General features: G+C 39.6%; 1 protein-coding gene across 1 annotated transcript in view; it reads right to left on the bottom strand.

Moving 5' to 3' along the window:
* The window catches only part of ATL3 (atlastin GTPase 3), a 50,566-nt gene that overhangs the window by 8,849 nt on the left and 28,780 nt on the right, over positions 1 to 12,937 (bottom strand). Inside the window, exon 8 of the mRNA XM_082626535.1 lies at positions 12,258 to 12,396. Coding sequence (XP_082482661.1) covers positions 12,258 to 12,396 — 139 coding nt within the window. The remainder of the gene's footprint in view (positions 1 to 12,257; positions 12,397 to 12,937) is intronic.

The raw sequence follows: 12,937 nt of genomic DNA, 5'->3' as shown, positions 1-12,937 counted from the left end.
CCACATGCTTTATTTTTGTTCATTTTCTAATGTTAAAGGAAGTAAAAGCACCTGGACCCCATGATATTTATTTTCTATTATCTCCTCAGAGAGGCCCTCTGGGCCACCCCAAAAGGAAAAGGCTACTACCTCAGAAAAGGTGATAGCTTCTTTTCAGCTTCTACAAAGTTCTCACAGAGGGTTCAGGAGAGCCATTAAATAGAGCTCTTTCCTCAAAGTGAGAACTCGCTGGCCCAACTATGAAAATGCAAGGAATCTGATTTATATGATCTAACTTCTTCCTAGGTTCCCAACTAATTCAGACTATCAACTGAAAAGAAAGTAGATGGGAACCCACATCAAGATAGGAACTCTTTCAACAGTCCATAACCCAAATTTACAAAACTGAGACATTCTTATTTATTCATTCAACACTTTGGGGGCACTCTTTTGTGGCAGGCATTGCGGTAAGAGTTGGGGATAGCATAGTGAATAAAACAAAAGTGGTTTATAAATTTTTCCAACTACAAATATCACCATAAAAATCTCCATAGAAAAAACTTCAGGTTACTTTTACCTCCTAAGACTATAGGGTCAACTAAGAGAAGTTACTAGGTATGTGACAACAATGTAGACTCCTGGAAAAAATTCAAAACTGTTTTTAAAAAAACAACCATACATAAAGCCCACCATCAGACAATCACAATTAACATTTAAAATATCCTCCTTCCTTTTTAAGGCTCTTATATATTGCTAAACTGCTTCTATAGAAGACTGTACCCATTTATACCCCTATCACCAATGTAGGAGAAGACTTATTACTCTGAACACACCGAGATTTTCGTTGTTTTTAAAACTTTTACTGACTTGATTGGTGAAAAATAGTATCTTGCAGTTTTGTTTTGTTTTGTACTTAATTTATTTATGTTTTGGCTGCATTGGGTCTTCATTGCTGCCTGGGCTTTCTCTAGTTGAGGCAAGCAGGAGCTGCTCTTCATTGTGGTACGCAGGCTTCGCACTGCGGTGGCTTCTCTTGTTGTGGAGCACGGGCTCTAGGCACATGGGCTTCAGTAGTTGTGGCATGCGGGCTCAGTAGTTGTGGCGCACAGGCTTAGTTGCTCTGCGGCATGTGGGATCTTCCCAGACCAGGGCTTGAACCCATGTCCCCTGCATTGGCAGGCGGATTCTTAACCACTGCGCCACCAGGGAAGTCCCTATCTTGCAGCTTCTGCTTCTGACAGTACTAAAGACTAGAGAATCTGAAGGGACCTTCTTCCTAACAAGATCCTGCATACAATATATTCCATTACAGTGTACACTTGGAAGTAAAAGAGAGCTGCAAGGGGCTGAGCAGGTGGGCAGTGAGCTGAAACCAGAGCACTGAGCTAAGTACATGTGAAGCTGTGGCTTATTTGAGGCCATTCACTGCAATGCAGTGACAAACTTTGGGCAAAAATAACTCCTAAATTCAGTTGGATCATGAAATGGGGCTGGACTGGTCCCAGGTGGGTAAGCTAGCTCCCCAAAGAAGCAAACACAGATCGCTTCTGGAGGAAAAGAGATCTGAAAAATGTACCAAAGAGCAACACAGACAGATGACAATGGGAAATAAGGAAGAAAATTAAGATATGGAAGACAGAATAAGATTATTTAATATATGTCTAACAGGAGTCCTGGGAGATGAAGGGGAGTGAATCAGAGGCAATAAAAGAAGGGATGATGGCTGAGAACTCTCTAGAACTGATGAAGTACATGAATCTACAGCTTCAGAAACCACAGCATATAACAAGCAGATTAAATAGAAAGAAAAACACATATAACAGTAAAACTGTCACATGGCAAAGACCTTCTGAAAGAAGGAAACTGTTTCCAGAAGGAAGATCTACAGGACAAGAAAGTGAACAAAGAAATTCTTTTTTTTTTTGCAATACGCGGGCCTCTCACTGTTGTGGCCTCTCCCGCTGCGGAGCAGAGGCTCCGGACGCGCAGGCTCAGCGGCCATGGCTCACGGGCCCAGCCACTCCGCAACATGTGGGATCTTCCCGGACCGGGGCACGAACCCGTGTCCCCTGCATCGGCAGGCAGACTCTCAACCACTGCGCCACCAGGGAAGCCCAAGAAATTCTTTAAAAATGTAAGAAAAGCTAAACAAATATTATCTTATACAGTAATAATGACAGTTAACTGATGAGGTTAAAAAGAAAACAGAACTGAAACACTAGTTGGGAGGAAGGTAATCAGGTAATCTGTTCTAAAGCTCTGTATTGTTCAGGAAGGAGATTGTTATTTCTTTACATTTTAAATAAGTACATGTGGTAAAGTTTCAAGGGTAACAACTGAAAGAATTTTTATAGGTGGTATAACTTCCGTAAGAGGAGGGGACTGGAATAAGAAAACTAACACAATTTTTTTTTAAAAGACAAATAGGAGGGGGAAAAAAAGCATAGTAAGAGTAAAACTAATAGAAACCAAAAGGCAAGATGGTAGCTCTAAAACCAAATATTTCAGAAATCAGAAAATGGATTAAACCCACCAATTAAAAAAACAGGGCTTTAGAGCTTCCCTGGTGGCGCAGTGGTTGAGAGTCCACCTGCCGATGCAGGGGACGCGGGTTCGTGCCCCGGTCCAGGAAGATCCCACATGCCGCGGAGCGGCTGGGCCGGTGAGCCATGGCCAATGAGCCTGCGCGTCCGGAGCCTGTGCTCCGCAACGGGAGAGGCCACAACAGTGAGAGGCCCGTGTACCGCAAAACAAACAAACAAACAAACAAACAGGGCTTCCCTGGTGGCGCAGTGGCTGAGAGTCCGCCTGCCGATGCAGGGGACACGGGTTCATGCCCTGGTCTGGGAAGATCCCACATGCCGCGGAGCGGCTAGGCCCATGAGCCATGGCCACTGAGCCTGCGCTCCACAACGGGAGAGGCCACAACAGTGAGAGGCCCGCGTACTGCAAAAAAAAAAAAAAAAATTTTATATATATATATATATATATATATATATATATAAAATCTGATGTGAAAAAAAGCAAAAACTCCATTCTCCATGAATTACGTAGATAATACCTAATATTTACAGATATATTACTAGAAATAATGCGAGTTTAGCAAGATGGCTCAATTTATCATATAGAAAAATCAAATGCATTGCAACATACCAGCATAATTAGGAAAAATAATTTTTAAGATTTCTAACTTCTAAAATAAATCTAACAAAACATGTATAAGGCCTTAATCAAGTAAGTTTTTATATTCTTCATAAAGTGAAACTAAAAAACCTAAATAAATGGAGAGAGATTACTCTGTTCAGGATAAGAATACCTTCCCATTGTAAATACACGCCAATCCCCGTCAGAACAATTATAGATCCAATGCAATTGCAATCAAAAGCCAAACAGGGACATTAATAAACTTGATAAACTGATTCCAAAACTTACACAGAAGAGCAAAGACTAAAGCATAATTAAGACACTCCTGAAGATGATTACAGGTAAAAAAGGGAGGGAATCGTTCTACCAGATATCAACTCTTATTATAAAATAACTAATTATGATAATGTAGTAATGGCACAGGGCTAGACAAAATGACCAGTGGGACAGAATTAAGAGCCTAGAATCTGACCCATGCATTTATAAAAGGATTTTTTTAAACATAACAGAAATTGCAAATAACGGGAAAACAGAGTATTCAATCAATCATGTCAAAAGTATTGGCACCTATGTACAAAAATAGAAAACGGATCTCCACCTCACATACACAAAAATTAATTCCCAGTCGACTAAACACAAATATGAAAGACAAAATTTAAGAGTGTTTGTATGCATGTGTGTGTGTGTGTAGAGAAAGGAAAGGATTTTCTAAAACAAGACTTAAAAAGCACTACATAAAATCAAAGGTGAATGAATTCGACCACATTAAAACTAAGACACTACTACTAAAAAAAGAAAAGGCAAGACACAGGATGGGAGAAGATACCTGCAATGCATAACCAACAAGGCTCATATCTTTTTTTTTTTAAATAAATTTACTTATTTTATTTATTTATTTTAGGCTGCATTGGGTCTTCATTGCTGGGCACGGGCTTTCTCTAGTTGCAGAGAGTTGGGGCTACTCTTCGTTGCAGTACGCAGGCTTCTCATTGCAGTGGCTTCTCTTGTTGCAGAGCACAGGCTCTAGGTGCGGGCTTCAGTAGTTGTGGCTCACAGGCTGAGTAGTTGTGGCACACGGACTTAGTTGCTCCGCGGCATGTGGGATCTTCCCTGACCAGGGCTCGAACCCATGTCCCCTGCACTGGCAGGCGGATTCTTAACCACTGTGCCACCAGGGAAGCCCAAGGCTCATATCTTAAAGTAGACATACAGGATCTTTACAGTGCAGAGAAAGACAATCCAATTAAAACTGGACAACAGGAATTTCAAAGGAAAGGAAACATGAATGTAAATAAATACATGAAAAGACATTCAATCCCATTAGTAATCAGGGAAATGCAATTTAAGATCACAATGAGATATTTTATATCACTAACTTAGCAAAACTAAGATGCCTGATAATACCAAGTGTTGCCAAGGATATGGATCAATGGGAATTTTTATAAACACCGATGAAGGGACTATAAACTGGAACAAGAATTTTGGAAAACAATTTGGCATTATCTAGTCAAGGCGAAGCTGTATTACATATTCCAATATCCATCAATCCCGCTTTTAAGCACATACCCTTGGGAAATTCCCATATATCCACACATACAAGAATGTTCATAGAAGCATTGTTCATAATAGCAAAAAACTGGAGAAAACCATTGAGAATAAACTGTTATATTCACAGAAGGCACTATTATACTACAATGAAACTGAATGAATTACAACTACATGCAATAATACAGATAACCTTAAGAATAAAATGCTCAGTAAAAGTTCAGGTTGGCCACATATTATATTTTTATGAAGTTCAAAATTAAAGAAACTTAGCAATAGACTGTTACATGAACCAAACACAAGTAATTACTTTTTTTTAATTCAAGGACAGAAAAAGCAAATTTTACAATAGTGGTTATTTCTGTGGAGAGGCAGGGAGATGGGAAGAAGCATATAGGTATAGAAAATAGTACTTGTAATGTTCTGTAGTTCTGGAAAGCTACAGCCCTTGGGCCAAATACGACCTGCGAACTATATTTGTAAAGAAAGTTTTATTGGAATACAACCATGTACATTCATTAATACAATTGTCTATGGGTGCTTTCTTGCTACAACAGCAGAGCTGAGAAGTTGTAAGGCCCACAAAGTCTAAAATATTTACTATTTAGTCAGAACTTTTTACAGAAAAAGTTTGCCAATTGTAGTTCTAGATAGTTAAGTTGGGTAGTGGGTTGATGATGTTCATTAAATTATGTTTCATACCTTACATATATACATTACGTGTATCCTTTCTTACATGTAATACTTATGCTTTCCTTTGGATATCTAATAGCATATTTAAAAATTTAATGGTAGGTCATTATTTTAATTTGCTTTTATTTCTTTTATTACTAGTTAGGCCAAACTTTCTCCCATATTTGTTCATCAGCTGGTTTCCTTTTCAGTGAACTATTTATTAGGGCCTTTATCTTAGAATACAGTCACTCTTCAGCAAGTAAATAAATATGTTATCCTTATGTGTACCATGATAACTAAAATATTTTCTCCAGTTTGTTTGCCTTTTTGTAAATATGCATAAGATTATTATGTATTCAAAACTACAGCACTTTTCCTAGATAATTTTTTATTCTTTCTAATTTTAAAGAGTCCTTCCCCAATTCCAGAAGTCTAATAAAATTTACTTTTCCTCCATGCTTTAAATTTTGTAATTAGAATTTATTTATGGCTCCTAAATTGAAATCTACACGAGATTTTTCTCTAAATAATAACATATATTTCTAATCACTGATTTCCACCCCATCTTAAATAACTAATCAATCATAAGGTCTCTTGACATCAAAAATTTTTTTAAGTTTTTCAATGTCCTACCTAAGTAAATGGGTACCAATCTCCATCTAAATACTCTTAATTCTATAGTCTTTTCAGGATGGCGCCAAAATATGGCCTATATCAACTTTAAAAAGGGATTGATCCGGGCTTCCCTGGTGGCGCAGTGGTTGAGAGTCCGCCTGCCGATGCAGGGGATATGGGTTCGTGCCCCGGTCTGGGAGGATCCCACTTGCCGCGGAGCGGCTGGGCCCGTGAACCATGGCCACTGGGCCTGCACGTCTGGAGCCTGTGCTCCACAACGGGAGAGGCCACAACAGTGACAGGCCTGCGTACCGCAAAAAAAAAAAAAAAAAAAAAAAAAAAAAAGGATTGATCCCTATATTACACATTGATTAGTGGCTTAACATTTGATAAAGGTGACATTTCAACCAGTGGGGGAAAGTTGGACTCTCCAACAAATAGTGTTGAGACAAATAGGTGCCCATTCAGAAAATAAGCTGGATCCAAACTGGATCATAAATTATAATGTGAAAAATGGAACCGCAAAATTTCAAGAAAAAAAAGTGGGACAAATTCTTCATAACCTTGGAGTGAAAAACACATAGGGTACATAAAATGCTATCCCATGTATATTTATATTTGCTTTGCATATACTAAAAGAAACTCTGGAAGCCTACAAAAATAGAAGAGAGACTTTTCACTAAATACTTCTTAATCTTTTCTGGGATTTTAAACATGTGAGTGCATTACCTATTCAGAAAAAAAAATTTTTTTATGGTTTCAACATTCATCACACTGAAAGAATGAGAGCTTCAGCAATTATTTCACAAAAGACGCAGCAGGATCTAGACACCACAGACTGTATTATCCATGTTTTTACACAGATTTCATAGACCCTCAGCTATTAATGTTTCTATGGAGGCTGTACCAAAATATGAGTTTTAGACTCAGAACAGACAAGAACTGTCTCACGACTGAGACAATCTCAGAATCTCATGGCATCCAAGAAGACTGCTCCTTACAATCTCTTCTGTTTAATTTCTAAACAGTTCAGTAGTTACTGTATTAGGTCTCTCTGCCCTAGCGAAAAGGAAGACAGATTTCTTTATGGTGAAGACAGTCGTCCTGTGTCGGTTGAAAAGGAGTCTCAAAAATGAGCTCATCTCCTAGCTAACTATTGTAGGAACAGCAGCTCAGCACTGATTATACCAAAACTAAGACTGTCTGGCAGGTGTTCACCTCTGAATAAATGGTTATTCTTTTTTTAAAAAAATAAAATAAAACCACTAAAACAATCCCTAAAGTACTCAGGGGAACATTTGCAGAAAATAGCTTCAGAATGTAGTTTTTTGTGTGTGTGTGTGGTACACGGGCCTCTCACTGTTGTGGCCTCTCCCGTTGCGGAGCACAGGCTCCGGACGCGCAGGCTCAGTGGCCATGGCTCACGGACCCAGCTGCTCCGCAGCATGTGGGATCTTCCCTGACCGGGGCACGAACCCATATCCCCTGCATCGGCAGGCGGACTCTCAACCACTGCGCCGCCAGGGAAGCCACAGAATGTAGTTCTTAATCAACTTAAATGTCCTACAGAAACTACATAAAGATCCTTTTCTGGATTAAACATAACATTCTCAGGGTAATGGTGTCTTGCCCAGGTTATATGGGGCAGGGCTACAGAACCTCAACCAAGTCACTGTACAAGAATATACATGAGAAAATATATTGAAATGTCTAGATATTTTTCTAACTCTGAGAAATGTGTCAGCTCTACTTAAAGATCCCCCCCCACAATGAAGTTTATGAGGTTCTCAATCAAGCACTTGCCAAATATTCACAAGTCACCTACTATTTGCAATGTAGCATCCTAAATTTACTCTTCACTCAAAACCCTTCAATATCTTGTTTAAAAGGTTCCCTAAAATTACAAACTACCCAACTCCAAAGCTAAAAAGTACATACATCTTTGCAGAGCTAACAAGAATTCTTCACGAACAATCCTAATGACTATAGTTCCCTAAATAGACACACAAGGGCAAACTAATATATTTTTTTCTAAGGTTTTTTAAAAAATTTATTTACTATTTATTTGTTTATTTGGCTGCTCGGGTATTAGTTGCAGCACACAGGATCTTCGTTGCAGCATACGGGATCTTTCACTGCAGCGCATGGGCTCCCTAGTTGTGGTGCGCAGGCTCAGTAGCTGGGGTACAGGGGCTTAGTTGCCCCGCAGCATGTGGGATCTTAGTTCCCCGACCAGGGATCGAACCCGCATTCCCTGCATTGGAAAGCAGATTCTCAACCACTGTACCGCCAAGGAAGTCCCAGGGCAAACTAGTATTAACATATTTTTAAAGTGAAATAAAAAAGGAAATTTTTATTTTTCAAATCTTTCCTTTTAAAAACATCCTTATATGTACATATTTTTCAATAATTAGGATCCTTACAATATATGCTACTCTGCAATCTTTTTACATTTAATAACGTATCATGAATATCTTTCTATGTAAATACAGATAGATCCATTTATCTATCTTATCCTTTTAAATGACTTCTTTTCATTCCTTTGTGTGATGTACCATAATTTAACCAATTCCTCAAAAATACATATTTGGGTTGTTTCCAATTATTCACTATTATAATAATAATGCCACAGTAGTATTATTCTTGTCCACATACTTTTATCTACTTACATATGGATAGTCCCTTAGGGTAATTTCCTAAAAGTGAAACAGTGGATGGAAAGACGTGAACATTTAAAATGTTGATACTGTCACATAAAGACTGTGTACCAACACATTTGTACTTTCTTGATTACTGTTATGCAACACATATTTCCATGAATATGTCTTAACCATTTGTATTTCTTCCTTTGGGACTTGCCTTTTCATGTAGCAAAGGAAAATTTTTAACCCTATAAATGTGTTTTATAGTTCAATCATGCATGAGGGAAGCAAATAGTACATAATTATGAGACTAAAGTTTGCTTATATAGAATTTATTCCCTATTTTATAAATATAATATGAAACTTACCACACTTAATATTTAGTAATAAACCCTTCATATCTGTAAATATGTGTATGGGGTTGAGCAGTGTCCCCCCCCTCCTAAAATGCATGTCCACTGGAATCTCAGAATGGGACCTTATTTAAAAATAGAGTCTTTACAGATGTAATTAGTTAAGTTGAGATCATACTGGATATGGGTGGGACCTAAATTCAAAGAGCAGTGTCCTTGTAAGAAGAGAGAACACAGAGAGAAGGTGGCCATGTGACCACAGAGACAGAAATCAGAATGCTGAAACTAAAAGCCAAGGAATGCCAAGGATTGCCAGCAACCACCAAGAGAAACACAGGACAGATTCCCCCTCAGAGCCTCCAGAAGGAATCTACCCTGCCAACACCTTATTTTCGGAATTCTGGTCTCCTGAGCTGTTAGGGAATGAATTTCTTTTCTTAAGCCACCCCGTTTGTGGCACTTTGTTACAGCAGTCCTAAGAAACTAATACAATATGCATATTGTATTACAATATGCATTATATATTGTATTGCAATACAAAATTTCAAAAGTCAGGGTTACAGAACTTTAAAAAGCTCTTCCTGGGCCTCCCTGGTGGCGCAGTGGTTGAGAGTCCGCCTGCCGATGCAGGGGATACGGGTTCGTGCCCCGGTCTGGGAGGATCCCATATGCCGCGGAGCGGCTGGGCCCGTGAGCCATGGCCGCTGGGCCTGCGCGTCCGGAGCCTGTGCTCCACAACGGGGGAGGCCACAACAGTGAGAGGCCCGCATACCGCAAAAAAAAAAAAAAAAAAAAAAAAAAAAAAAAAGCTCTTCCTATTTCCTGGAATACCATGATAAAAATGAATTTTAAAACAGAATGTTCTGGGGGCTTCCCTGGTGGCTCAGTGGTTGAGAATCCACATGCCAACACAGGGGACACGAGTTAGATCCCTGGTCCAGGAAGATCCCACATGCCGCGGAGCAACCAAGCCCATGCGCCACAACTACTGAGCCTGCACTCCAGAGCCTGTGAGCCACAACTACTGAGCCTGCGTGCCGCAACTACTGAAGCCTGTGCGCTGCAACTACTGAAGCCTGCGCGCCGCAACTACTGAAGCTTGCGCGCCTAGAGCCCATGCTCTGCAACAAGAGAAGCCACCGCAATGAGAAGCCCGTGCACCGCAACAAAAAGTAGCCCATGCTCCCCGCAACTAGAGAAAGCCCACGCACAGGAACAAAGACCCAACACAACCAAAATTAAATAAGTAAAATAAATAAATTTAAAAAAAAGAATGTTCTGAAATATTTAAATGTTTAATAATACAGAGGAATGTCATTCTGCATGTTTATGCCCGATAACCTGAGACCACCCTAAGACAAGAGGAAAGGCATGAAGAGTCATTCTAACCGACCCTCTCCTAAACATCCTCAGTTGAGAATTCCACTGGGGGCCTTCCCTGGTGGCCCAATGGGTAAGACTCTGCACTCCCAATGCAGGGGACCCAGGTTCGATCCCTGGTTGGGGAACTAGATCCCGCATGCATGCCACAACTAGAGTTCGCATGCTGCAACTAAGACCTGGTGCAGCATGAATGAATGAATGAATAATTTTTTTAATTCAAATGAAAATCAACTACTTAAAAAAAAAAAGAATTCCACTGGACACCTTCCCTACCAGTGATGAACAAACCAGAGCTTAGGTTTGGTAAAAGTATGTCTAATAATGGAACGTTATAACCCTAAAAGAACACATCACTTACACACTCAACTTTCTCTCCTACCTAACTCACAAAGTGTTGCCTAAGCAGATTTCTCTCCAAAGCCAGGCCCCAACCTTGGATTTCTGAATTGCCAACTAATAAGCTGTGGAAGTTTCCTGCTCAGGAAAGCTGCCAACCACATAAAAATATCACACAGGTAACAAATAGAAGGTAAAGGTAGGTCTCTCAAACTCGGTTTCTTTTGCAATATTAAGACCAGCTGCAATGTAAATCTTAGGTTGAACAAGCATATTAACTTTCTTGAATCAACTGAGCCAAATAAACTGAAAAAGATGCATTTTACATTTAATATGAGGCTATGAAAAATTCCCACTTCAAAAGGCAAGTTCTCCTACTAACTAAACAGTATATATCCTCTAAATGACTTCCCCAATATAACAGAACTTCTAGGTTAGCACAGTAAGGCTTTGAGGCAAGAAGGCCGGGGACGTGAATCTCTGCCCCACTACGTACTAGCTGAGTACTTTGAGCAAGTTACTTAACTTTCCTCAGCCAGCTTCTTCATTTTTAAGATAAAGGAAACACCAACTCCGTGGAATTACTGGGAACATAAAGTGTAAAAGTAATGAGCACAGTGCTGGAGCTACTGTCTGAATGTCTGTGTGCCCCTAAACCTCATATGGTTGAAATCCTAACCCCTAAAGGTGATGGTATTAGTAGGTGGGGCCTTTGGGAGGTGATTAGGTCATGAAGGTGAAGCCCTCAAGAATGGGATTAGTGCTCCTATGAAAGAGATCCTACAATCAGAACTCTTGAGACCAGAAAGAGAACCCTCACCCAACCATGCTAGCACTCGGATCTTGGATTTCCAGCCTCCAGAACTGTGAGAAATGAATTTCTGTTGCTTATAAACCACCCAGTCAATGGTATTTTGTCATAGCAGCCTGGAGAGACTGACAGTTGGGAACACAGCTGGCCTCTAAAAACGGCAGCTATTATTATTTCTACTTTACTCGGAACCTAAGAAGTTCAGATAAGTTTATAAACAAAAGCACTTAGGTTAACACATGTGTAAACTGAGGACTAGCCATTAAATGACTCAAGGTCTCAGTGAAAAAGGAACAAAAATAAGATAATGGAACCCAAGTGTCCCACCTCTGATTTCTCTAAGTTACCGTCTAGTCAGCACTTCCTGATATTAACTCATGACCCAGCATCAAGTTTCGCTATAATCACAAGTAAGATGAAAACAATAGCCATGCCATGCATCATGCTACTTTGTTTGGGAATTTAATTTCACATCATAAAAATGAGCTAATGATAAGTTTTCCCTTTTTTAGCACTTTTATCTCTTGTAAACCAGTAAACATAACATCTCTCTTAGAAAGATCATTAATGGGTATTACCACAACCATTTCAGATGGAGAAACTATGGTCACAGTAAGGCAGGAGCAAAAACTGAACTAGATTCTAAATACTATTCTTTCTAAGAGAACATACTATTTCTCTTTAGCATTTACTATTCACAATTGATATTTTCTGGTCACTATTTAATTCCAAACATAAAATCACATGTATAAAATAACATCATTTGAAACACACCTTTCAATTTGCCATCAAAGTCAGGGCTTGTGGCGACCTGGAGCCCTGGATGTGGTAGCAGAAAACAGGTGACACTGGAGAAACATGAGTGAATGTGATTTCGGACATTCTGAATTTCTTCATGTTGATGTTCCTTCACCTGCCAATAAAGGCCGACAATTTACAAAAGACCATTTGATTTTCCTCACCAGCAACCACTAGTATATGACAAAGGAAAGACTTCCCAATTCTAATGGATCGTAGTGGCCTAGGTGTTTTCCAATGAGAAAACTCAGAACCCTAAGAAGCAATAAATGCATAAAATCGATTAACCATGGCTTGGCTCCTAGAGCTATCAAAGAACAGCAACTAAAGAGTTTCTTAAATAGGAATACTGCACAAGACTGAGGAAGAATAAGGGAAGGTTTGTGGGCATGAAGCAGGGTCTAACCAATTAGCAGTGATTGACAGAGGCCTCCTGTGTTTTTTTTTGTTTTTGCTTTTTTAATAAATTTATTTTATTATTTTTATTTTATTTATTTATTGTTTCTGGCTGCGTTGGGTCTTCATTGCTGAGCGCAGGCTTTTTCTCTGGTTGCGGCGAGTGGGGGTTACTCTTCGTTGCGGTTCCCGGGCTTCTCATTGAGGTGGCTTCTCTTGTTGCAGAGCATGGGCTCTAGGCACGCGGGCTTCAGTAGTTG

The sequence above is a fragment of the Mesoplodon mirus genome (assembly GCF_964341445.2).
Source record: "Mesoplodon mirus genome assembly, chromosome: 7".
Lineage (NCBI taxonomy): Eukaryota > Metazoa > Chordata > Mammalia > Artiodactyla > Ziphiidae > Mesoplodon > Mesoplodon mirus.
The sequence above is the reverse complement of the archived record's forward strand: the minus strand, read 5'-3'. Positions and strand labels throughout refer to the sequence as shown.